Source organism: Pteropus medius, unplaced genomic scaffold, assembly GCF_902729225.1.
Source record: "Pteropus medius unplaced genomic scaffold, Ma_sr-lr_union100, whole genome shotgun sequence".
NCBI classification, from domain to species: Eukaryota; Metazoa; Chordata; class Mammalia; order Chiroptera; family Pteropodidae; genus Pteropus; species Pteropus medius.
In genome coordinates this window covers 45,574,653-45,601,894 of record NW_024340849.1, presented here as the reverse complement: position 1 = coordinate 45,601,894, position 27,242 = coordinate 45,574,653, and the positions used below count along the sequence as shown (strand labels likewise).

At 36.0% G+C, this 27,242-nt stretch overlaps 1 protein-coding gene and 1 long non-coding RNA gene across 4 annotated transcripts in view; one reads left to right on the top strand and one right to left on the bottom strand.

Annotated features, from left to right (window-relative positions):
- The window catches only part of LAMA1 (laminin subunit alpha 1), a 143,685-nt gene that overhangs the window by 23,446 nt on the left and 92,997 nt on the right, over positions 1 to 27,242 (top strand). For 2 of the 3 annotated variants that reach the window (XM_039845828.1, XM_039845837.1), the window contains exons 2-4: positions 4,153 to 4,323; positions 4,521 to 4,633; positions 26,956 to 27,198. In XM_039845828.1, the coding sequence (XP_039701762.1) occupies positions 4,153 to 4,323; positions 4,521 to 4,633; positions 26,956 to 27,198 (527 nt within the window). The remainder of the gene's footprint in view (positions 1 to 4,152; positions 4,324 to 4,520; positions 4,634 to 26,955; positions 27,199 to 27,242) is intronic. The other variant, XM_039845833.1, reaches the window with a different exon arrangement.
- LOC120588371 (uncharacterized) lies at positions 914 to 7,522 on the bottom strand. The gene is made up of 3 exons (XR_005649236.1): positions 7,331 to 7,522; positions 1,861 to 1,927; positions 914 to 1,016 (listed from the first exon to the last, which is right to left on the bottom strand). It is a non-coding gene; the product is annotated as an uncharacterized LOC120588371 (long non-coding RNA).

The following is a 27,242-nucleotide window of genomic DNA, read 5'->3' as shown; positions in this document are numbered from 1 at the left end:
CTGGAATATTATATTATTAGAATACTTTGATGTTATTATCCTAAAATAGTATTAAATGCTTACAGGATTTCTCACTGAATAATGTCATTAGTAGCTGTTTGAGGTGCTGTTTTTATTGTTCAATCAGGTGACTACCATGTTTCAAAGAGAGTACTGGCAACCAGGGTAGTTTATTTCTAATACCAGCCTTCTCTAATCAACTTATAGATGTTTACATGGTAAATGGGTGAGATTAGAGAAGTGAGAGTTGGGTATATGGAGAGAAAAAAAAAAAAAGAATTTCAATGTTTTTTAAAAATCACAAATTTCTCAATTTAGTAACTTAAATTCCTATTTTTCCAAATTTCTCCATGGACTGAACAAGAAGCTTTAACATTTTTTTCGAAACAAAAACTTCTGACCCTGGAAGCCACTTTCGTTATTCAATCATATAAAATATTCGTAATCTTTTATTTCATGCTGGAAAAAAATGACTGAAACATATTGCCACAGATCCTTTAACTGAGAGTTGAAAATCATTTTTTTTCCAGAATATCACAATAATTATGGATTAGGCATATAAAATTTTATGAATTCAAAAATGCTTTTTCCAAAATAAGAAAAAACTCATCAGAAAAACTCACACTTCTCTTACATACAAATGCATTAAGGCCTTGAACCATTGGCCCTAGAACATTTGAGAAATATTGATAAAAAAACAGAAACCTCCAAAAATGAATTATTCAACTATCTGGAAGTCTCTTAGCTAAAAACTTTGGTAAATATATATAGTAGCATCTTTGTCAGGTTCGCAGCAATTTTTCACCTAATATTAATAAGAGAATTTCCAGCAGTTTCATGTGGTCCTGAAATGCATTTAAGAAGGCCAAGTGTATTCAGACTGTGAAGAAAGAGGATTAAAAAAAAAAAAAACTGGTGAATGAGAAGGAATTTATTTCATGCTCTACGAAGTTTGGTGTTACAGTCTTTAGCTATTGGTTAAATACAGGAATGGAGAAACGATTCCATTGTGTGTCCTGAATGGGGAGAAAATACAAATTAGTATTACAGTAACACTAACCAAAGTAAATAATGTCTCTCAACAAAAATGTATAGTCTAATTTATTAAATGCACAGCTAAGTAATGGTAAAACTCTGTCACATAAGTGTGCTGCAACAGCCCTCATTCTGCCTTTGATTTTTATGTGTAAAATTAAACTTTTGTTCTTGGTAGGTTCTTGATCCCAGTGCCCTTTCTCACTCTTTGATTTCTTATCCTTCCTCCTACTTGAATCTCATGTAGTTTCCCTTTATTGAAATATTTTAGTTGTCTTTGAAATGATTCAGCAACCAGAGGGAATTTTTTTTTAATTTTTTTTTTAAATATGCTTTTTCCAGTATGTATTTCTAACTTCTAGCAGATATGGTCACATGCAACAAAGAATATAATTATTCTACAACTCTGAAGTAAGTAAATATAATATGTAAAGAATAATTTTTAGTAAATAATTTTTTTTCAAATACTAGTTTATCTGAGATTTACTTTTAGTGAAAGATAACCAGGATATATTTATGAAATTAATTATTTAAAGGATTTTATACACAGCCATGCTAATGAAGGAATTTATCTTTCTTTTTACTAAAAGTATGTTTAGGATACCAGCAAGGTAAGGAAATACGAACGTTCTTTAAAATCTATCTAGTGCAAGAACTACATAATGCTGATTACTACAACTGAGATATTATTCACCAAAATTATGTTCACAAAGTTTGAGCTTCTTTTTCTGTGACTCAGAGCACAGACTCCTGAGTAGTGAGAGCGTGGTGCCCTCGGGACTCCCCTGTCCCTTCCACTTCCCACTCCCTCCAGTAACTCAGTACCTTGCAGGTCTCCAGGGTGGGAGGGAGCCCTGGGCAGGAAGTGGGGAGTTTTCTTAATGTGGAGCAACTGGAGGGGGAGAATAAAGAGAAAGTGGAAACATTTAAGTTAACTGGTAAAGTATTTGTCGATAGAGAAATGCATTGTTAAATCAAGTCCTGTGACCTTGGTTTCTTTTCCTCGCTTGACTAGTCTGTGCGAAGGGAAAGGATAGAGTTGATTGCACTGCAAATCTAAATGCATACATGTAATACAGAGCCAGAAAAACATCATTTTAGCTATTACGGTAAAACACCACAGTTTAAAACCATATTGTATTTTCAATTATTAGTTCATAAGATACATTCAAACCAGATGAATAGAATATTATGGTCATATAGAATGGAGAAAATTAATATTTACCTCAGTACCAAACAGAATAAATATCAGCTTCTCCTACCACGTAAGTACCACTCCCAAAAATAACATGTCATTTTAGGAAGTAGATAATTTCATAAAATGTTAAATGTCTAACTACTAGTTGTTTAAAAATAGTAATTTGGGGAAGCACATAATTAAATGGAAAGATTCATCTGTTTATAAAGACTTTTTGATTAAAAATAAATCGCTTTAAAGGAACATGGTAAAATGACCAACTTTTGAGTTAAAAATGTAAATGTATACAATATATTAAACATAATATATGATGCAAGTCTGTGTTATACTTCAAAATTATAATAATGCTCTTAAATACAAAAATTCAATAATTATTTCCTATTGAGAGACTAGGGGCCTATTGACTTGAATAGGACTATTTCACTAAAATTAACAGAAATAGGGTTATTTCACTAGAAATAAACCACCTATTAGTAGTTCTGTTTTATGTGGAAAGTCTTTGAAAGACTAACAGTAAGTTTTTTAATGTAACAACCACTTTTATTTTATAACTTTAATTATTAAAATATTTATAATAGAAGAGATCGAGCAGTACCTAAAAAATCAAAATCGAAGACATGAATTCCTTCTATATTATTAAAATTATATTGTGCTTTTTCAAATTTCACTGGAAAAGAAGTATTTTAGATATAATTTTGACTCTCTGTGCTTTATAAAGAAAAGATTATCATCTGTGGTGTTTGAAGATCAAGTTCTAGTAAATTAGAGAAACCCCACTTCGCTAAGATCCCGCCTCAGTGTTCTTTCTCGTTTCACAGTATCCTTTCGTGTAGAATGCCTCTTCAACACCATGTTCACCGTCCTTTTTAGATCTTCACAGAACCTCACTGCTATTATCTTTTACTGAGATAAAGTCAGATCTCTAAAGAACTTAATGCAGTTATTTTTCTCACAGTCATCCAAAAATTGTTTTCTGAGTAGTTTGGACCTACTGCTTAAAGATGAAAATCACCAGCGACAAAAGGACGGTGGAAAGGCAAAGATTAATACTGAATTGAAGAGAATTTTGAAAACTGGATCTTTGTGTCCTAAAGTATTATTCACCAAAGCAAAGAGGCTGTAAAGAAAGAAGAGAGAGAGAAATATACTAGATACTGATAGGAAAGGCCTTGTAAGTACTAGGAGAGGCAACTGGAGCAAAGCGAGTGGAGAATCACATGAAAGGTATCTGAATTTCATTGGCAAATACATGCATTAGATTATTTGAAACTTGTCTTAAAACTTATTTTCCCAACATTTTATTATGAAATATTTTCATCAGAAAAGTGGAAAGAATTGTACGGTGAACACCTATCTTTTTGCCAAGATTCTACAATGACCATTTTATACTATTATGTTTATCACCTGTCTGTCCCTATACTCATCTCTATCCATCAATCTAGCTTCTTTTCTGATGCATTTCAAAGTGATTTGAAGAACTAAGTACACTTTACTTCTAAACTGTTCAGCATTTACATCAATATTTTTATTGTTTGAGGTAAAATTTACATATAGTGGAATATACCAATCTACACAAATCTTTCACATTCTCTGATTTTTTTTTCAACTGCAAATGGCTACGCAATCCAAACTTTTATCAAGATATAGAACATAACATTATCCCAGAAAGTTCCCTCATGTCCCTTCACAATCTCAATAGCCACAGATGTTCAGAGTTTTGTTTTTTCTCATAAACGAGTATTGTTTGTCCTATAATTTCATGTGAATGAAACCACCATATAACTATCTTTGTGTAAGGCTTCTTTCACTCAGCACATCGACTTATACAATCTCTTCCATTTACCTGCAAAGTGAGATGTAGTAATCCTATACTTTTGATACCAAGTGGCTGAGCCAATTTGGTGAATTTCAACTTTCAGGCCTATTTCCTGCCATTCTCAATCTTGCCAGCAATGCTCACATCAGCACCAATGCAACATGTGGTGAGAAGGGGCCTGAGATGTTCTGCAAACTTGTGGAGCACGTGCCCGGTCGACCCGTGCGGAACGCACAGTGCCGGATCTGTGATGGCACCAGCGCCAACCCCAAAGGCAAGTGTTGCTTCTTCTCTTCAGAACTACCTGTGGTGGTTTATACTCTTTGAAATAATTATGAAGACTTCTGTTAGGAAGCCATGAACTCTGTGTTTATCTTCACTGCTATTCATTTCCATTAGCCTACAGTTTAGAAGTAAAAATAAATAACTCCAAAGCTGAAAGGTATGCATGTTTTTATTTTCTTTTGACAGAACGCCATCCAATATCAAATGCGATAGATGGCACCAATAACTGGTGGCAAAGTCCCAGTATTCAAAACGGAAGGGAATATCACTGGGTCACAATCACTCTGGACTTAAGACAGGTAGGTAAGGCCGAAACTGTTGAAGAATGTCTGTGAGTGGCTGAGTTGTCATCTGCTGATAACGTTCGGGGAAGTATGCCTTGTTTCTGAACACATTTACATTCTGTTCTCACTGTTTTTCCACCAGATAAAGTTAAGTGATATGGAGAAGTAGTCCATTTAGTATATTTCTTGTCACATTTATCATTCCCAGATATCTCTGAAAAGATGAGTGTAATTGTTTCCATAGAGTCTGACGTCCTTATAAGCCTAGGGCACACTCATTCGTTCAGGATACTATATTACGGGCTGTGTGGTGGATATCAGCAGACACGCTGCAGGACCGGTGTGGGGGCACAAAACCCATGCATTTCCTGCCTTTCAAGCTTATTATCTTGCTATTATCACTGTGTAAAGTTATTGTAGAAAATAAGGCTTAGAAACAAAGGAGGATAGTGTTAAACCTCCTGACCGTGCCTCACCCTTGTCATGGTGTCTGTGAGGGCTGTGAGTAAGCTGGAGGTGTCCTGTACTTCTGTGAGCAAGCCTTCAGCATGAGTTGGGAAAGGCAAAGTATAATTGGTTCAGGCCACACTTGCAACCTCTTGATTTGCTTCAAGACCATGTCAGAGAATGGAGAGAAATATGGTATGGGCACTGGTTGCCCCAAAATTTCTGGGAAAAGGAAAGAAATCTGCGTGGAAGGGATGAAAAGGGAAGATGGCAGCTATTGTCACAATTTCTGATTTCAGTTCTTAAGAAAAGCCATCACATGACATTCTTATTTATTTTCATTCAACTTCTCTTATTTTAAAACTCATCAATATCATGTGAAATATCAGTTGAAAGAGACAAATAGTTGAAATGTGGAAATTTAATGATGAATCATAATTCTTTGAATACGTAATAGTTTAAAAAATGTTCAATATTTTAATTAGACAAGGCAATCCTGTGTAAATTCATGTGCAAGGAACTTTAGATCTCTAATAATAACAGTAAATAAGGTAGCAGCACACAGCTCAAGGGACATTTTTCTAAGTTTAGGTTCATACTATTACATAAGTAAAATAACACTTCTGATGATTTTCAGCCTGAATTAACATTATATGTTAATATTCTCAAATCCACCTAAAGAAAAAGAGAAAAGAGCCCTCTTTTTGCCCTGGCCTTTTGTTTTTTTACTTTCAGTGATTTTGTTTCTTTCATCACCTTTCAATTTATTTTCCTTTTTTAAGGGAAAAAGTATAACCATTTTCATCATTAGGAACATCATATTATTTGAGTTTGGCCAAACTAATAGCTGGGCATTTTATGTATAGACTTCAATGCATTTTAGACTATTCTTTGTCCTGTAGCATTCACGCTTGAGTTCATCCTGAAGGGAAATCTTTTGCTTTAAGTTGGACTGAGTCAGCTTGAGGAATTCCACAGATGCATCAGTTTTAAGTCTTTAAGGCATGTGCAGCTGACCGCTGAACAATTCAGGGACTAGAAGCACCAACCCCCATGCAGTCAAAAATCCTCATATAACTTTTGACTACCCCCCAAATTTAACTGCTCTCAGCATCAGCGGGGGATTGGTTCCAGGACTCCCATGGATAATACAATCCATGGATGCTCAAGTCTCTTATATAAAATGGTGTAGAACAATGCATACAATTGACCTCTGAATTTACAGATTCCCAACTATGGACTGAAAACAGTACAGGTATTTATTGAAAAAAAAATATATGTATATAAGTGGTCCTGCACAGTTCAAACTCATATTATTAAAGGGTCAACTGTACAAATTACCTCTAGGTAATTTCCAGTGTTTTTATATAAGCTTCTAAATTAAAATTATTTAAAATAATTAGTACTAAGAAATTTCTTAACCTTTTACACAATGTAAAATTTCTGCTTCTAGTTTTAAAAAGTTCGTAATACTTATATCTCAGCAAATCTTTCTCAGATATATTTATTCATTGAGCCTTTTAACTATGGATATTTTTGAATATGTAGAAAGCATATTACTGTGATACGCATATACCCAATCCCAAGATTCAGGGACTTTTAAACATTTTTGCCACAGTTTTTTCATCTTGCCAAACACATTCCAAGTGAAACGCAGTTATTATGACGTTGTACCAATACCGTACTTTTTGTATCTTCAAAAAATAAGACATTTGTTTTTAATAGGCACCATGCCATTAGAACCTCTAACAAAATTAACAGTAATTTCATAATAACTATTTCTCCATCTGTATCCAGTTTTCCAATTTATCTACCAATGTCTTTTATGTTTTTTTTGTTTGTTTGTTTCAAACCAGGATCCAATAAGGAACATACGTTGCATTTGATTGTTATGTTTCTTTAATCTCTTCTAATCTGAATTGTCTTCCATTTTTTTTAATGATATTGTTTTTTTTTTTAATAGACAAGGACAGTTGTCTTGGAGAATATCTCACATTCTGGGTTTGTTGGATTGTTTCATCATGGTTTTGTTAATATGTTCCTTTATGCCCTCTATTTCCTATAAACTAAACTTAGCTCTTAAGACTTGATGAAATTCCAGTTAAATATTGTTGGCCAGAACAATCATCGGTGACTTTGACTACTTCTGTGGTACCCAGGGTTGCTTATTCCTTTAGTAATAAGGCTTAATTTAAATCCTGTATAGGTATTGACAATCAGATCGCTTCTCTATAAAATTATTTCCCCATTTCTCCCACATCTCACCTTTGTTTCCTAGGTCTCACTGACATGCAGACCTAGAGCACGGCTACACCTTTTGATAGCTTTTGTTCCATCGTCAAAATCTATTAAGCCAGCCATCAGCCAGCTACTAGTTAATTTCTAGATTATATACTCCACAAGGGCAGAATCTGCAGCTATCTTCTTCATCTGCCTTCTCCTGTTCTTTCTCTTCCCTTTCCTTTCCCTGTTAAAGTTTATTGAGGACTGTCTTGCTCACTCTTGCCCAGACATTGGCAGAGTTGAGGCACTGGGTGAATAATCCTAGTGTGAGTCAATGCATTTTTCACATTCCCCTCCTTGTTTTTGTTCACAGCCTAATTAAAAGATGGCAATCAAACAAGCCTTTCAACTGCTTTGTTTCACTCCTGTAAAAATATAAAATTAGAGTATAGATTTCTAGAGTAAAATTATAGACAGAACTTAATATTATCAGGAGTCATAACAACTTCGTATCGTAGGTGTGTTCCTGTAACCTAATAAATATGTCAGTTCCTGAGAGGTTTTATGACCAAATTATTCAGCTTCATTCTGTATTGCAAATGCCGAAGATGTTGATCCCATTCTTGATCATGTAGTTGATCACCCTGTTGAAATGATGGCATGTTTAGCCTCTGTGTCTAAAGTTTGGCTACCTGAAAGATAAACTAAAGAAAAGATAAAAAGCAATTCATCAGAGAGTCCATAAATGTTGTGTGGTTTGCAATAAGATTTAACTACAGAGTGTTTGCTTTAGTAACATTACACGAGGAGTGATTAGATTTATTTCTTTATTTCTTCAAAATAATTCCTGTTATTCATTTCTTACATTGATTCACAATATTTTAGAATAACACTGTTAGATATTTAGCAACATCTCAATTTTAAAAAAATCTGTGGGAATTGAATGAGTTCGGTATTTTTTCTTTTAATAAACATAAAGCTGATCACTTTAACAAATGTAAAACTAACATACATGTGGGTAGTCTCCAATATTAAACTGTTGCTTACTTGTCAGGTGACTTCGGGCTTGTTCTTTAGCACTACACCACCGAAGTGAGTCAGGTACCATTTGTGACACCTTAAAATTTTGAAGAAATCATTTTGAGAGAGCATTGCACATTTGATGGATCTTGAATTTTATGATTGTCAACATTTTTTTAAGCCCTGAAAATTATATTAAAATGTATTCCTTATGGTAAAGTTTCTCAATAAAAGACCCCAAGACTTTCTAGTTTGAGACACGCTGCTTTAAATATGTTCCAGCATTCCCACTTTTAGGTATATCGCCAGAGGACTGGAAAGCAGGAATTCAAATAGATATTTGCACATCCATGTTCATAGCAGTACTATTCACAATAGCCGAAAGGTGGAAGCAACAGTGTCCAACAGTGAATGGACAAACAATATGTGGTCTATACATAGAATGGAATATTCTGCCTTAAGAAGGAAGTGAATTCTGATACACGCAATACCTGGATAAACCTCAAAAATATGCTAAGTTCTGGAGATGGATGGTGGTGACAGTTGCACAACAATGCGAATTACTTAATGCCACTGAATTGTGCACTTAAAATGGCTAAAATGGTCATTTTTTTGTGTGATCTATATTTTCCCACAATTTTTAAAAGTTAATATACTGTGAAATACATGCCGTTTTCTATCAGCCCACCAGGGTCCAATCAGGAAAACAGAAACCACACCAGTTATTTAAAGGGACATATCTGGTATGAGGAACTGGTTAAACAGTGTTGGAGAAATAGAAAAGGGAGTACCAAGGTAACACAGAGATAGTAAGAGCTGAAGAGTAACTAAGGGAGGAGATGGGATCATTTGTACCTAGAGGGTTGGAGGGGAAGCCCCACCTCTGAGTGGCAGTGAGGAGGCTCATTTGCAGTGTACTTAAAGGCTGAAGACTGCAGTCAACTGTGACAGTCAAGGTGAAGGACACCGACAGGAGCAGCAGATACACACAGAGAAGAGCAATCCTGCCTCCCTATCTCCAGCCTCTTGCCTCCCTCCTCCAGCTTTCTAGCCTCTTGCTAGTGATTCTACTCAAAACCCCACAAAACAGTACAAAAAGGTAGATTTGCAGTTGCTTTGCAACCTACACAAATCCTATCTTCTTAGTCGGTGATCACTTGCACCCGTACAATGACGTAAACACAGAGATACAGCCTTAAAATTCTGGAGAAGAATTTTAAGAAATTATAAAGAACTTCATTTCATATATCTATATATAGATATCCTGAATATGCTTATATTAAGTTTCTAGGTAAAGTTTGGAACAAAAATGCAAAACTTAGAATTCTTATGGGAAAATCATGGACTGCCTTCTGATACTTCGACAGACTAGGTAGCTTGGATCTCAGCCTATCCTGTGGCTTTAAGAAGGACAGAGGTGGAGGGAAAGTATTAGCAATTCTATTTATTTATGTATGTATGTATTTATTATTACTCTTTGTGTATGGCGTGGTGGAGATATATAAAGAGTATTTGGGTGATAATGCTTTCCTGATTTACAAAGTAGAATGCCATAGCATTAAGAATGAAGGGTAGCTCCTAGTCAAGCACTGGACAAATTCCTCACACTAAATAAATGTATTTCCTTCCGTCATGTTTGTAATCCACAAATGACTTTGAAGTCCCAAAGATCTTCAGAAATCACAAAGGGAAACTTTAAACAACACCTTGATATAATCTAATTGAAGTTAGCTAATACTAATGATTAGCTAAGAAGTGTATTTAAGCAGATTTTGAGGAAATAAATTTTTAAGTCAATAATTTTTTTCTGGTTCGAAAGTAATATGAGCTCATCGTAGAAAAATTGGAAGGTACATATAAGTAGAAAGAGGCAGAAAAACTTACAATCCCTTTACTCTGAAACAATCACTAATAATATCAGCATCTCCATTTAGACTTTTGCGTGCATTCCTATGCATTCGATCATGTTGCAGTGTCATTTATTGCATACTTAATGTGGGCAAGACCCCGTGCCCGGCACTTCATCTGTGTTACATCACTGAATCTCGTACTCACCCTATGAGCGTGGTCTAGTTATTATCTTCTTTTGACAAATGACAAAACTGAAACAGAGAGTTTAAGTAAATTGGTCAAGGTAGGACTCACTGAGATTTAAGACTCTGGGATCTATCTGCATTATTGGATGATTTCATCCCTTAAGCTGAGATTTATGACATATATGTTTGTCTCCTGATATTTTATTTAAATTTTTAGCATGAGCATTTCCCAATATAACTAAAACTCATTATTAATAATCTTTAAGTTGCATCAATATTCCATATGGTTTACCCTTTATGTGCATAAGAATTCCTATGCTGGATGCTTTGGTTGATTTTTTGTTGTGGGCGTAAACTCGAGCTTTCAGTGAAAAAAAAATCGATCTCATATGTATGCCAATGAAGTAATGCAGTGAATACATGTCACTTTCAAGGTTCATATCGCAAGTTTGTAGTTAGTTTTGAGTATCCCTTTAAAAAGGAATGTTTATTTCCCGTATTATATAGGAATTGATACATATATATTGTATATGAATAGGTATATATGATGTTTATGTATAGAAAGCTATATATGGTATATAATCCATATATAGTATACAGCATTTAGCATTTAAGAATTTAAAATAATATAGAATTTAGTAATATAGTGTTTATAGATTATATATAATATATAATCTATATATAGCATATAAAATCTATATATGTATATGAATACACAATGCATATATACAGATGACCCACACTTAAGATAGAATTTAAAATAATATAGAATTTAGTAATATAGTGTTTATAGATTATATATAATATATAATCTATATATAGCATATAAAATCTATATATGTATATGAATACACAATGCATATATACAGATGACCCACACTTAAGATAGGTCAACTTACAATATTTCAGCTTTACAATGGTGTGAAAGAGACATGCATAATAAATTACATAAGCTATTCAACACTTTATTATACAATAGGCTTTGTGTTACATAATTTTGCCCAACTGTAGGCTAATGTAAGCGTCCTGAGCATGTTTAAGGTAGGCTAGGCTGAGCTATGATATTTGGTAGGTTAGGTGTATTAAATGCATTTTCCTCAATGGTGGTTTCAACTTAGGATGGTTTGTTGGGACGAAACTCCATCATAAATTGAGGCGCATCTATATCGGAATCTATATATACACATACATACGTAAGTATAGGTTATAGACTATATAGCATTTTTTTCCACATCCATACTATTTTATATGTTTTCCCCAATAAATCTGGAATACAGATGGTCTCCTCTTTGAAGGTAAGAAAATCGCAGCACAAAGCCATTCATTCACTAGCTTACCCAGAGTCACGTGGCTCCATGTGCTGCAGCTGGGCTCAAAACCCAGGATTTCTGGTTCTTTCTTTCTGCAGTATGCTACACTGTCTCACCTGGTTTGTTCCTGGTATCCTACCATTGTTTTCCCTTGCGTTATGATTTTATGGACAGACTGGCAGGAGCTCTTAGAATTTCCTCCTCATTTGAGAGTGTTCAGATTCTTCCTAAATCCATCTGCTTGTTCTCCTTGCCCATGTTCTCTTTACTCAGCGGGTCCTCTCCCTGGTGAATGGGGCAGAGTATTAACACTTTTCATGAGTTTACAGTGACCGATAGATCTGGGTTCTACCTAACGCGTTTTTTGTCAAGAAGCAGGAAAATAAATCAATGTTTTGTATTTTCCTTTCAAAATTTTAAACCTAGGCAAAAATCTCACTGGGAGTTGTCAGATTTGTGAGTAAAAATTTGTAATGTTCCTTTAGAAGATAAAATACATTTTGTAAAAAAGGAAACCTTTCCTATGGAATTGAAAATAAAGTTGCCTTTGAAGCACTGCTTTGTTTTCTGTGTAGGTTTAATTAGGAAGTAGCACTTTATTGTGGGAACATAATCACAGAAGGGCCTTTGTTTTATGCAAACCTTTAGACAAGAGCTGCTTGTTTGCTAGGTTTTATAAAACCCCGTTAATTTGGACGTCTGTTGTTTTTACCCCCAAAATTTCTGAAAAATTAACCAGAACTAGATTGAGGTTTATTATTGTACTATCCAAATGGAAAGTGTTTGCAAGCACATTGACAGGGTAAATAAGAAAAGAACAGGCAAATTTCACATTCTTAAAGTGGAAAATCTTGAAAGATTTTTAGAACAAGAATTGCATGTAAATTGGAGCTTCTCATTACAAATTAGTCTTTGCTGTTTCTTAAAAGAGATTAGGCAGAGACCCTTCCTGGAAGCTGTGGTAGAAATTACTCTTACTATGTACTTGTATTTATTCAAAATAATTCTATTTCAAGTTTTTATTATTTCATACTAGCCTCAGTCAATTTAAAATAGTAAGTTTTTCTTGAATTTGTTTGGCAAAATAAATAGATCAGAAGAAATCTTAAGCTCCTCACTATGATTTGGAAATAAGCAATGCTAAATTCTTGTCCTTCAAACATTTTTATCTTTTTTGTCCTGTTCTCTGCGAAGCTACTATTCTTATAGATATGTCTTTATTTTGTTTCCACAGTTTTATTATCTCATTTTATTTTCTTATACACAGCTTCTCTTCCAGTTCTTTATTTCTGTTTAAGAACTCACTGCAAAACTTTATGACTTAAAACAACAACATTCATTTCATATCTATCCAGGTTTCTATAGGTCAAGATTTCAGCAAGGGCTTGTTTGAGTTGATGTGCCTAACGCTGCCGTCCTTGAGGGGTGGAGGTGAAGCAGCTTGGCAGGAGGGGCAGGGAGAGCTGGGGAGTGTGGTTTAGACAGCGGGGGTCTGGCCAGGCGCTTCCTTCATGTGGTCTCAGGATTTCTCTGTGTGGTCTCTTTATGTGCACTACCTTAATCCCTCACAGCATTGAGGTAGAAGGTAGATTATTTATAGGGCAGTTCAGGGCTCCGGCATGAATGTTCTAGAGAAAGAGGCAGAAGTTGTGTTCCCCCTGTGAACTTGGCCTTCACAGTCACACAGTGTTACTTCCTCTGTGCTCAATAGGCCACTCAGTCACTGAAGTCAGCAGAGATTCAAGTGGAAGAAATATGAAGCAAACTCGGCCTGCTAATGGGAGGGAGGAGTAAAGAATTTGAGACCTATTCTAAAATTATCACTGCCTCATACTTCTGTAAACATTTTTCTCTGAGAAGCTTCTTCTGGTAGCCTTCCATAGCTTATCTTTTAGGTGACATACCTATTGGATCAAATGGGGATCATAGATGGGGATACAAATATTTTATTTTAAATTATTCACCAACAAGTGAGCTGAATAAATAAAAATAATTGAGGCCGGGCTTTAAGAACTATATGGAGATTCTTTTCTTGACAAGATTTGTTTTTAAACCTTATTATTTTTAAACCTTATCAATGGTGGTTTGCCAGTCAAGCATACCCATTTTTTCCATTTAGCACAGTTTAGTTTACCAAACTTTCCTCCTTTTTTCTCTTTTTGTTGATGGTGGAGTAGTGGAGTATTGGCCATACTATTACAGTGTATCTTACGCAACTGGGCTTTGGGAAAGATTCTGGGAAATTAGTGAAGGCAGTTTTCAGGACTTTGTCAAAATATACTTTTCAGATTCCCCACTGTTTGAGCTTCAAAAAAGCTTTTTGTGTATTTATGGAAAGAAAGGGAGGTCTGTTCTGAAAGCATTATTTCTTCCTGTTATACTGAAGCTAAAGAAAAAAAGTTTTAATTTCTAAAGAAATATTTCTTTGATAATAACGGTACAATTCGGAATACATTCCAGCATTTGCTTTTTTTTTGCTTTTTACATAGCAATCCACTCAAATTACAACATCTTCATCTTTAAAAAGAAAGCTGTAACAAATAAAAAAACAAAGTAGATCATGAATACCTCAGCTATACCTCAGTCTCTTATGTTTTTAATTTCTTCGATTTACCTTTTTTTCTGATATAAAAGTAGACATTTTTTAAAAGTAGACATTTTTTAAAAGTACAGAAAATTTTAAGAAAAAGGTTTTTAAAAAATCACTTGTGATTTTAAGGATCAAGGATTACCTTTTGATTCACTCCATCATATTTGAGTATACTGTATATATTAACAACTCACAATCTCTGCTCATTGGGTGCTAGGGTCTCAGAATTTGTTGATGAATAAGACCATGATGACATCCAGGGTAAGCCCTTAGCACAAAGTACATAACAGACAGTAAGCTTCTTATATATATTGGTTATTACCAACGTTGCTTCAGTTGTTATTTAAGGCTGACCTTGGCCTTTAGAGGCTTCTGGTCTCTTGGGAGATATAGGTGAGTAAGCAGACTGTTTCTTCTTGGTGGTATAGCATGTGCAGGTATTGAGAATGCAAGGAGGACACATAGGAAGGGTGGCTTACGGAATTGAGGAGACAACTCAAAGGAAGGACTCAGTGAAAAAAGGGAGCAGAGAACGAGGAACCAGAAGAGGAACCATTGTTCTGATTTTTTTTCCATTTGGATTAACTGCCAATTATATAACATCATATAAATGGAAGCAAATGATTGTGTGTGTGTATGTGTGTGTGTGTGTGTGTGTGTGTGTGTGTGTGTATCTGGCTTCTTAGCATTATGGCTGTGAGAGTCATCCATTGTTTTTATTAATGGTTTTTTTTTTTTAATTTCTTAGTATTTCACTTCATGAATATACTAAAATTTGTTTATCTATCCCCCTGTTAGGTTATTTGGATTACTCCATTTCTTTTTTTCAGTGTCTATTTTATTATCTACTTCATTGAGATATAATTAACATGTAACATTGTGCAAGTTTGAGGGGTATAACTTGTTAGTTTGATACATTTATATATTGCAATATGATTACTAAAGTAGCCTTAGCTAATACCTTTATCACTTCACATAATTATCATTTCTTTTTTGTCTGAAAACAATTAAGGTAAAATCTCTTAGACTCTTTGAAATTTATAATACAGTATTGTGTGTTAGATTTCCAGAACTTATTTGCTTATTTATCTACTAGTTGCTACATTTTTTTTCTCTTTTTTTGTATTGTAAATACAGCTGCCTTGAACGTTCTTATAAAAGTCTTTTTCTGGGCATATGTTTTTATTTTTCTAGGACTGTAATTGCCTGGCCAAAGATATGTGTATATTTGACTTTATTAGACATTGACAAACCACTATTCAGAAAGTGCCTTCAGGCAGAAAGCTCTTCTCCCAGGAATCACTGTCCTGTGCTGCCTACTGCCCAACATTTTATAACCACTCATTATGTACTTTGTCAGGTTTTTCAGTTGTTTACTATAGGAGGGCCAGGTGGTACCAATTCCTTCTTCATGACCAGCATCTAAATTTCTATAATAATTTTTAATGGCAGACTCACATGTCATTGTCTGGGTATATTTATTTAACCTGCTCTCACTGTTGGACATTTAAGGTAGTTCCAATTTTATAATATCAAATTCCAGCAGACATTTGGATGTTTTTCTGGCTGCAGTGTTGATTAGTTTTTAGTGCAGATCCCTGGACATGGGAATATTGAGTCAAAGAGCTTAAACATTTTTTCAAACATGAACTTTACTATCTAATTTTTTCAAAAATATTGTTCAATTTATATACTGGCTAACAATAAGTGAAAATGTGTGTCTCACAACCCTTCAGCAGCATAAAGATTAAAATTTTCTTTTGATTTTTGTTCTCTGCCAATTGAATAGCATAGAATTAATTAATTAATAATTAATACAGTTAGTCATTTATTCAGGTATGATATATATTCTTTATCTACATTATGTCACTGTGGTGTTCATCTTTTTGGGGTCACTGGGCCAAATGCAGATGCTTAAACAATGTTTGGTCTTTTTTATTATCTTCATGTGTATAAATTATGTCATGATTATTAATCTCCAATGAGGCAGTTATATTGCTTTATAACATGGTAGTGACATATTTTTAGACATTTGAATAGCAGGACAGCATTTTCACATCATCACAGAAGAGGAAAATTTTTAAATAACTCTAAATATTATTTTGAGAGGTGTCAGTTGTCAGAAAACTATTGCACTTGGAGAAAGTGACTAAAAATCAGATAGTATACCTTTTCTATACTATACCTTGTATACCTTGTGCATTTTATAAATGTTTCCTATTCATTATTTCATACTAATGATGTGAGAAATCTGAAGAACATGGCGGTTCTTGTCTACATTATTCACTGTGAACAATACGGTGGAATAAAGAGAAAACATCCTCTGGATTTATCATTTAAAGCCTGAATCGTGGAAAACATTAAATGTAGTGTTATAATATACTAGATTGTAAGAAATTAAAATTTTATTATTTGGTTATTGCTTCCTGTTAGGTGGGAGTGAGGGGGGGCACAGTGATTCTGGAACTCAAATTCTGTAAGCATTAGGCTTGGTGAGATAATAAAGCTGCCAAAGTCATGATAAAGGTAGAAACTCTTTAGCAACTGGGACAATTGCCTATTTATGCCAGTGCATTTCCTTAGACTTGTGATCTCTTTGAAATTTGTGCACAGAGTGCTGACTCGCTCTATCTTACCCTTTATGCACCGTAAGGTACGGAAATGAAGCCTGAGAAAGCTGTGAGATCAAATTAAAACCTGTGGATAATTAGCTGGGAGGCACAGCTGTCCAAATCAAGATACCCTGAGAAATTTGATGAAGCTTTAAAACCACTCATTAGCCAACATAGGTTGTTTAAGCTTTATTAGTGTAATGGATAACTACTATAATATGTGTAAATAGATTTTTTTTTTAAATTAATTGACTTTATTTTGTAGAGAAGTTTTAGATTTATAGAAAAACTGAGTGGAAAGTACAGAGTTCCCATATACTCCCTCTTTAACAGTTGTTTTTTTTTTTAATCAAATTTGGGCTATTCTTAATCATCTTTTAAAAAATAAGTCATAAAGTGCCTGATTTAATGCAATTTAAATGGTTTCTAAGACCTTATCCCCTCATATTTAGAAGGTGACTGTGAGAATTGCCAGTCATATAATTTAAAATTTTCTGTTTTCTCTATTTTATGGCAGGATACTTATCTTTGTTCTTCATGTGATAGAAACACAAGAAAGCCAGTGAAATAACCATTTAGTAGGCCTCCATTGAGACAACCACCACATGGGGTCATTTTCTTTATGCTAGACTTATACACAGGGCCAGGCAAGAACGAGGCTCCCAGAGGCCTGCTAGCCCACGCTTAGGTAATGGCACCAAGGAAGAAAGCTTTCTGTCTGAATGGTGGGTCTCCGGTCAAGTCATCACAGAGTCTCCTTTCATTTTCAAAGCCTAATGGTTCTGAGCTCTGATTTTATATTTTTGCAGTACCATTTTACCTTACCAGAGCTTAGTAACAACTCGATAGAAATAGGGTCATGGGAAAGATAAAATTTCAAATGTCCCCTCTGAGCTGTCTGCTTGACCTCCAAATGGCTTAATTGGCTTCTCCAGAGTTCATGCCTGACTGAAAATACTACATTCCTACACACATTCAATTCAGAAATCTTCATCCTCCACAAAGAGTTGAGTCTTCGTGCCATTCACTTTTCTCTCCCCCTTTTCGCAATTTTTTTATTTTAGTAAAATATACACGACATAAAATGTATTATTTTAACCCTATTTTAAGTGTACAGTTCAGTAGCATTAAGCATATTTAAATTGTACAATCCTCACCACCATTCATCTCTAGGACTTTTTCATCAACCCAAACTGAAACTCTGTACCCATTGAACAATAACTCCCATTCCTCCCCCACCCCCTACCCCCCACCTCCAGCCCCTGGCAAGCACCATTCTACTTTCTTTCTCTATGAATTTGACTACTCTAGGTAACACATATAAAGTGAAATCATGCAGTATTTGTCCTTTTGTATCTGGCTTACTTCACTTAGCATAATGTCTTTCAAGTTTATCCATGTTGGAGGATATATCAAGATTTCATTCCTTTTTTAAGCCTAAAAATGTTCCTGTGTATATATCCCACAGCTTGTTAGGCATTTATCTGTTGCTGGATATTTGGGTTGTTTCCATGTTTTAGCTATTGTGAATAGTGCTGCTATATACAGTGGGGTTACAAATATCTGTTCTGAGTCCCTGCTTTCAATTCTAGTGGGTATATAACCAGAAGTGGATCTGCTGGCTCATATGGTAATTCTGTGTATAATTTTTTAAGAAATCACCATACGGTTTTTCCACAGTGGCTGCCCCATTTTACATTCTCACCATATCTTTTTAAATAAACAAAAGCCTTTTTACGGAGAATACTCTTTTTTATATATTCTCTTTTTAATAAGTTTTAAATGTGATGATTTATCTGTTCAATACCTGACAAATGATAGATGCTCAATGAAGTTAGATGTAGCTAGAGAAAAATGAGAATCTTCAAACAGGATATAGACCAAGGTTTCACATAAAGAATGAAATCTTACACAAAAAAATGCTTTCTAACCTCTCATGCTGAAAATATAAATGCTTCAGCTGGACTTAATGACCAAAGGAAAGAAACACATAATTATTGTTTCTAGGTGTTGGAAATGTATAACTAATAGGTTAATGTTTAATGGAGTTAGGCGCAGATTTGCATGGCTTTTCTAGATTGTATTGCCAGTCGGATTTGCGAGGCTTGATGAGTAGGGACCCTTTTTACTTTCATAGGATGTGATGACACTGTATTCTCATGATAAGGGATGAGAAGAAGGGATGTGACATTATAAAATCCTCACCATTGCTAGTTCTACTGGGGGCACAATAGGCCAAAGTGAGGACTAGGAGATAAAGTGAAAAAAGTTTAGTTTTCAAAAGTTTTCAGTCAGAAATTCTCTGGGACTAAGGAAAGGAAGGGGGAGCGTGGGCCTTGGGGCCACGTGAGAGAGACCTGTCCTATCTTCCTGAGGTGGAGAGAGGGTCTGGCCAAAGCCAGAAAGCCCTGTGTAGCCTCTTTTGGGGTCCTGTCTCACTTACATTTGGCCTTTTAGAAAGCTCTTTACTACTCACTCACATTTTTCTCTACTTTAGCCTTGCTCTTGACTGTGTCCACAGCACCATCTCACGATTTCCCACACCAACATCCAATCCACGATCTTTTCATACCCGGTGACCTCATAACTCCTGGTCTCATGTTCTCCGATGGCCTAAAAGTTTCAACATGGAGCAAAGACCTGAGTCTGCCCGGACTCCCTCCAGCTTGTCACGCTCAAGCCAAGCATCCCTTCATCAGTTTCTGTACCGCTCTGTGCTCTACTTCATCCCTCTGCACTTTTTCTGCCTTTACCTAGACATCTCTTCCTCAGTCTTTCCTCTTTTTCAGAGATGCCTTCAGACAAGCCCTCCCTGACCGTCCCCGCCTTCTCCTGACTCTCCTGGCCACACACAGACACCTTCTATGCCTTTGTCCTTCTCTGTGGGGAGTTGGGAAACTTCTATCTTTCCCTTTAGGGCATCCAGCCCACACTGACCATGTCCTCCAAGTCACTACTGTATTTGTAGCACCTGCTACAGTATCCATGACAAAGCAGATGCTCAATCAATGTTTACTGACTGAACCTTAAGTGAAAACTTATTAGAGGTGTCCCTTGCTCCCAGCCTCATGCGCCCTGGAGGGGTGCTTCTCTGACAGCAGCATCTCTGCTTCTCTGCCTATCCCCACACACCTCCCAAGGAAAGGAGCAGCCATTTTTCCAACTGGGAGAAGAGCTGAGTCTGCTCCTCTAGGGCCATGTCTCTGCTTTTCTTTTACTGGGCAGGTTCCTAGGACACACGGGTTCCTGACCCACAGGGCAAGGCCACCAAGGAAGAGTGCAAATGTCCACTCAGCCTGTTACACAAGAGGTAGTGTGTCAGGCCAACCTCTGCAGCCACCCATGTAAGCCACACCTTCAGTTGTGATTTTTGTTGGAATATTGCTGGCTTCCTTCTTCAATTTTCACAACAGATTTCTGAGCCTGCTTCTACAGAGTGGAGGAAGTAGGGATGCTAGTTATGGCCACCTCTGCTCTAACGTGAACAAACAGGACATTGCATTTTGGAGTAGAGTCTAAAGTAATTTCAAAGGCTGAGATATTTATAGGTAAAACTGCTTAGCTCTGGCTGAGGTGATGGTTAGAAGTTAGGGGACAAGAAAGGTTCTTGTTACATTTCTCAGGTCCTAAAATGGCCTGTACCTGCGTTTTGCAAGCAGGTTCATCTTATTTAGGGGCTAGGCTGTCACACAGCACTTACAGGGAGGGGGAAAAAGTAAAGATCCCCACAAAGGGCATTGGTGACATGCCTAGATGTGCTTTTGAGGTAGTTCCAACTAATCTTCCACCAAACTTAGCAAAATCATTCCAGAATACTTGGTGAAATTGAGTGTTGGAGAAATATATTGAGGTAAAAAATGGAAACCAACCTCTTACTTTACAGTTTTGACTTGTTAAAGTGGTTCAACACTTGCCCTCTGAAATAATACTGCTAGTCATCTTTAAATGGAAACAATGGCACATGGACCTGGGACAGCTTACTGGTGGGCTCTTTTTGAAATAGCTTTTCTGATTGATGAAAAACAGAACTACTCTGACAGGTGCTTTAAACATCCGTTTCCCATCTTCAGATTACTGGTTACAGGTTACTATTCACTTTTAGATGGGTTCCTATCTCTGTGTCCTCCATTTCTTACTCTGGCTTTTCCTCAATGTCTATCTGAAGTAACTGAGCATGTCTCCAAGTGAGCATTCCTTGATATTCTGAAACATGAAGCTTAAGAATTTTAAGGAGAAAGACCTACTTGATCTAAATTTGTCACTGCTGATAGCCAGTCCCTCCTACTCCCGATAAAAAGAAGAAGGAAAAAAAAAAAACCAAGAAGAAAAGAAAGAAGGAAAAAGAGAATGTATTTTGCTGTGTTAATTTTGTACTTCTAATGATAGCACCAAATTTAAAGGAAAACAAATATATTTTATTTCAAAATTCGCTTCTCATTCATGAAGCTATTTCCTTTTTTGTCTGTTAATTTTATATACTGGTCCTAAAATGAGGGGATAACAGTAAAACAGCCTACTACAATATAATACAAGTGATATTTTTAAGGTAATTGCCCATAAGAGATTGACCAAAAAATGTGTATTGCATGTATCCTACATGCCAAGTAAACTTCTAAGCCCCAACTTCTCTTATTCTGCCTAGTTTTTGTTGCTGCTTCACATGATTATCAATTGATTTGATACTTTAGTGATAATACTCTGTAAAACCAGAAGTGATTCATATCTGCCATTAGTAATTAGCCTTCTAGTAAATAATTATTTCTTTATTCTTGAGTAATAAATATTAATTCAAATGATCATTTTGAATTTTATTTTCTAATAATGTCATAAGATAAAGCTTACGAAACACAAATTCACCTCTTTTATAGGGATAATGAGCAATATTACTTGTCAGATACACTTAACACTTTTTTTTTTAATGTGGTTTGACTCTTCACCGAAATCCCCTGTCTGCTAAAAGTTCATTTCCATCATAGAAGGGAAAACATTCCTCCATTCACTGTTTAGTTACTGCCAGGGAGGCAGGTAAGTGCTTAATGGAGAATCTCCAGGGAGGCATCCCTCATGGTCTCCATGTGCCCTGTGAATTACCTGCAGAGGCCCTGTCCAGAGCAGCTGAGCTTCTCTGTAGAGGAGAGACTTCATTTCCCCGTGCATATCTGAAGCTAACCTCTGTTTTTTCAGACCTCTGTGCCTGAGGTGGATTTTAATACATTTAACTAAGATTGAGGCCCACATGAAAATTCTTGTCTGGATTCCTCTGTAGAAACTGGTGTTTGATGCGTGTCCACTTTATTTTTGTGACACTGTTTATGTGCATTCCAGTGATCATTAACAAAGGCCTCTTGGTAGAAAACCATGATGAAAGTGGATTTTTAAATGGCTATATCAGCTGTAGGTTTGGCAAGACTGTAATGCCTCTGAATTTAGTGAAAACCCTGTGTCATCGGTTTGTGTTCTGCTAACCTTATATCGAGAGAAAAGGCAGTTTAGCCGACCGTGCAAAAAAAATGGCGGTGGGGGAGGGGAGGCAAGAGAAATATCATGGATTTGATTTGGGCAAAAGTTTAAAATTCTATATATTAGCAAGACATCCCTCACTTTTTCTGTAGTATGCATAAGACCCGCTTGTCAACACACAAGTGGTGAGTTAGAGCTTATATTAATTTGCTAGGGCTGCCTAAACAACAGTTTAGAAAGCTAGAAGTCCAAGATCAAAGGGTTAACAGGATTGATTTCTTCTAGGACCTCTCATTGGCTTGTAGATGGCCACCTTCTCCCTGTATCCTCACAGGGTCACCCTTAGTCTGTGCATGTCTTGTCCTATTCCACTCTTTTTATAAGGACACCAGTCATATGACCTCATTTAACCTTAACTACCTCCTTAAAGACTCTGTCTTCAGATATAATCACTCTTAAGTACTAGGAATTAGTACTTCAGCACAGGAATTTTGAGTAAACACGGTTTAGCCAATAATGTGGCTTAAGCGAAGACAAGTTGTGTTTAGATGCTTCATAGCATCTTTTTCCTCTTTTGCAGATTTACAGCTCACAGTCCCTTTCCTGATTTGTTTCTTGGTCTCTCCCATTGGAGGACCTAGAGAACGGATTGGGAGATTATGAGAACAATGCCCGCTTCATAGCTGAAAGCCTTGGTCAAGATAAGAGTTAAACAATTCCTCCCTTGAGGGATTGTCCTGATTTTTTCCACTATGGTTGTTCCTCCACTTGGTGTCGCTTTGTTACATATGACTATTCTCCATGTAAAAACTGACAAGTGACTGATTTACAGGGTATTGAAATAATTGTTACTGGTTGAAGTAAGAGGTTTGAAAAACTGGGTTAGTACTCACCAGTAGCCTCAGCTTGGGATTTCATTCTTCTTTTTCCTGGCAACCTATAGAAGTGTGGCATAGTGCTTAGGAAAACCGACTGACTGTGTTCAGAGGCTTGATGTATACATTTTAGTATTTGCGAGATCCTGGGATGATTACTTAATCTTTCCGTGCCTTAGTTTCATCACCTGTAAAGTAGGGGAAATAATATGTACTTCATAAAAAGAATGTAGTTGTAAGGATTAAAAGAGGTAATAATTCTCATAAAGCACTTAGCATTGTCTGGCCACAGTAAGTCTACGTAAACATTAGCCACTATTAATTTTTATTTCTTGTATACTCTCTGTCACCTCCCTGCTACATATCCAAGGCTGTCATGCTGTCATGACAGAAAATACAGAGTTAACTGGAGCAACTGTCACTGCCCATTATCCAAGTGAATGGAAGAGTTTTTGTTGTTGTTCTTGTTGTTGGTATTACAAAAGAAACTTTGGTGACCTTAGGTGTGATGCGTGTGGATGTTTGGGGGCAGCGCTCCAGAGTATGCATGATGGCTAAAGACTCTGGAGTGAGACCACCTGGTTTCTTATTAGAACCTGCAACTCAGTAGTTTGTCTTTTGACCTCTCTATACATCAGTTTCTAAATATGTGACATGGGAACAATAACTAGAAACTCATGGGGTTATTTGAGAATAAATGAGATGATACACATAGAACTCTTAACACACATGAGGTAAACCTGTTAGTTCTTTCCATTTTCAAATGTGAAACTGAAAAACAGAAGGTAAATATATTTCATTTTATTAGTAAATGATCTTGCCTTCTTTCTCTTTCGATCGAGCCACATGATCATGCCATCCCACTGGGCACCTCCATTTTGTATATAAAGTCTGGTTTTAACAATGATGAATGATCATGACTCACATGTTCATAGAGTTCTACTTCTATGAAGAAAATATTTTCAAAGCAATTGGACAGCAATAAGATGAGGATGCTTTCCCTTCAGTTAGTTTGGACATCAGTGTGAAAACCAAATGGAAAGCTATTAAGGACGGATTCCATCGCGGTTTTCCAAGACAGTGGTGGATCCTTATGAAGGTGAAGGTAACCACCACCAAGTTGTGGAACAAACTTTGCATGTTCTTCAGGACTAGCTCCAGAAGATACTATAAGATTAACTACTAGGTATTTCTGAGAAGTTTTGAGATTTCAGTAATATTAAAATATAGTAAATCAGGGAAACATAAATGGAATATATGGATTAGAAAATTGGGGGAAAAGTATTTTTTAAAAATAAACTCTTGAAAAGAAAAACCATGTAATCACATTCATGGGAGAATTTTCTAGAGATGTGTATCCTAGGACAGAATAGCTTTTATGTTATTTTAATTTTTAAAAGCGATTTTAATTGGTAAAGATTATTCTAGATTTTTAAACATTGGACATTTAGTTCCAGATGCAAGCATCGATAACAAATGTAGTTGTAAGGATTAAAAGAGGTAATAATTCTCATAAAGCACTTAGCATTATCTGGCCACAGGAAGTCTACGTAAACATTAGCCACCATTAATTTTTATTTCCTGCACACTCTATCACCCCGCCACCCCTGCGGCATATCCAAGGCTGCCATGCTGCCATTAATTTGCTTCTAGTTTGCTTTAGAAGCAATTGGTTGTGTTCTAGATAAAAACCGCACATGAATATAAATAGTAAAAATATCACACCTAACCTCACTTGCAGGCTAAACTTGGTTGGTATACATTTCTTGTTGATGAGCAGAGTTATTATATTAAGATAAAATCATACTTCTCATGGAATGATTTGGTAGATGAAGGTAAAATTGTTTGGTTTATGGTGGGTTAATTTTAAGGAGCTCTTGTGTTCCTGGAATTGGTGAGGGCTAAGAAAGAAGGAACTAAAAACAAAAACACAAGAAGCCCAGAGGCAAGATGATGCAGAGAAGTGAGTAACACTTCCTTCCCAGCACCAACACATATACACAGATAGGTACAAATACACATAGGTATATACACTTTACATACATATATATTTAAAAAATAAAAAATACTTGACTTTGTTTAAAAATAATTACCTCTGTCAATCTGAGTTAGAGGAAATCTGGAGTAAATATGGAAGAAGGCATTTTTTGTTGTTGCTTGCACCCCCAGCTTGAGTTTGTAATCTAAGTTTACTACCAGGAAAGTGAATGCTCGCTAAGGCTGAGTTACTAAAACAAGGTATGTAATATTTTCACTATGTTCTTCACAATTCAGAAAACATTTGGAGTGTTGTATTCACATTGTAAGATAAGATTTTGTCCAGAGCATTGTGACAAGGCAATGGGGTCTTATTAAATGATAAGTATTTTTAAGAAATCAGAATGTTGATGCTGAAGGTTTTGAATTCTAGAGGTGATATATGATAGTTATATTGAAATGTTTGAAGGACAGTTACATGAGAGTGGAATCAATATCTTTCCTGTAGCTCCAGAGCATAGAATTTATGGAGCACCCAGGCTCAATGCAAGGAAAGATCCTCTAACTGGAAGTTTTCATAAAACAAGAGAACCATCTAAGGAACAAATGAATTTCCTGTCACTGAAAATACTCCAACAGGGACTGGTTGTTGGAGTGACGATTCCTTCTTAGTGCTGAATTATGAGCTATCTGTAAGGGTCCCTTTCAAATCTAAGATTTGTCTGGCTAGTTTCCTCATACTGTTATTTACATCTTTCATTAGTATGGAACATTCCTTTCAAATGATGAGCCCATATCGATATATCAGTATTAACTAAGCCCATGATTTACATAGAGTTCACTCTTTGTGTTATACATTCTATGGGTTTTGAAAAATCTGTAATGACATAGTCTACTCTCACTGTTTCACTGCCCTAAAAATCCCCTGTGCTCCCCCTGTTCATTTACCCCTCTCCACTAACCCCTGGCAACCCCTGATCTTTTTACTGTCTCTACGGTTTTGCCTGTCCAGAGTATTATAGTTGAAATTATACACCATGCAGCATTTAAGATTGGCTTCTTTCACTTAGCAATATGCATTTAAAGTTCTTCCATGTCTTTTTGTGGCATGAGAGCTCATTTGTTTTTATCACTGAATACTATTCCATTGGTTTATTCATTCACTTCTTGAAGTTTTCAGTTCAATTGGGGCAAGTACCAAGGAGTACAGTTTCTGGGTTGTATGGTGAGAGTGCGTTTAGCTTTGTAAGACACTACCAAACTGTATTCCAAAATGACTGCACCAATTTGCATTCCCACCAGCAATGAATGAAAGTTCCTGTCACTTCACATCTTCATCAGCACTTGGTGGTGCTAGTGTTTTGGATTTAGACATTTGAATAGGCACACATGTAGTGGACGGACATTCTTTCTCATATTCAAATGTGTTATCTCCAAATAACTATGAAAAATACATTTAATGCTACTATTAATGTAATATAATATAACTATTATCATTTACAATCCAGATGGAGAAAGAAGAAAACAAGCATTTATGTTAACATTAATGCTATTGATAGCGATAATACAAATTTATTTGCGAGTACTTTTTGAGTTTACCTTGGAAACAGATGCCACCGAGGGGGACGTTCATGAGTCACATATCTGACTAACGCTGAGGAGCAGCTGTCCTCAAAAGCATTGGAGACACTGGCAATCATTGTATAACAGTTCTCTCAACAGGCACTTTGGATTTTGAGCAGTTACCACTGATTCTTTATTGAGATTTTTCAGTGTCTTTGTTTCAGGTTTTTCGAGTCGCCTATGTCATCATCAAAGCTGCTAATGCCCCTCGCCCTGGAAACTGGATTTTGGAGCGTTCTCTGGATGGCACCAAGTTCAGACCCTGGCAGTACTATGCAGTTAGCGACACAGAGTGTTTGACTCGTTACAATATAACCCCTAGACGGGGGCCACCCACTTATAGGGCCGATGATGAAGTGATCTGCACCTCGTATTACTCTAGGCTGGTACCACTTGAGCATGGAGAGGTACTGTGCCCATTGCAGTGATGTCTGTTTTTCATCAGAACCCC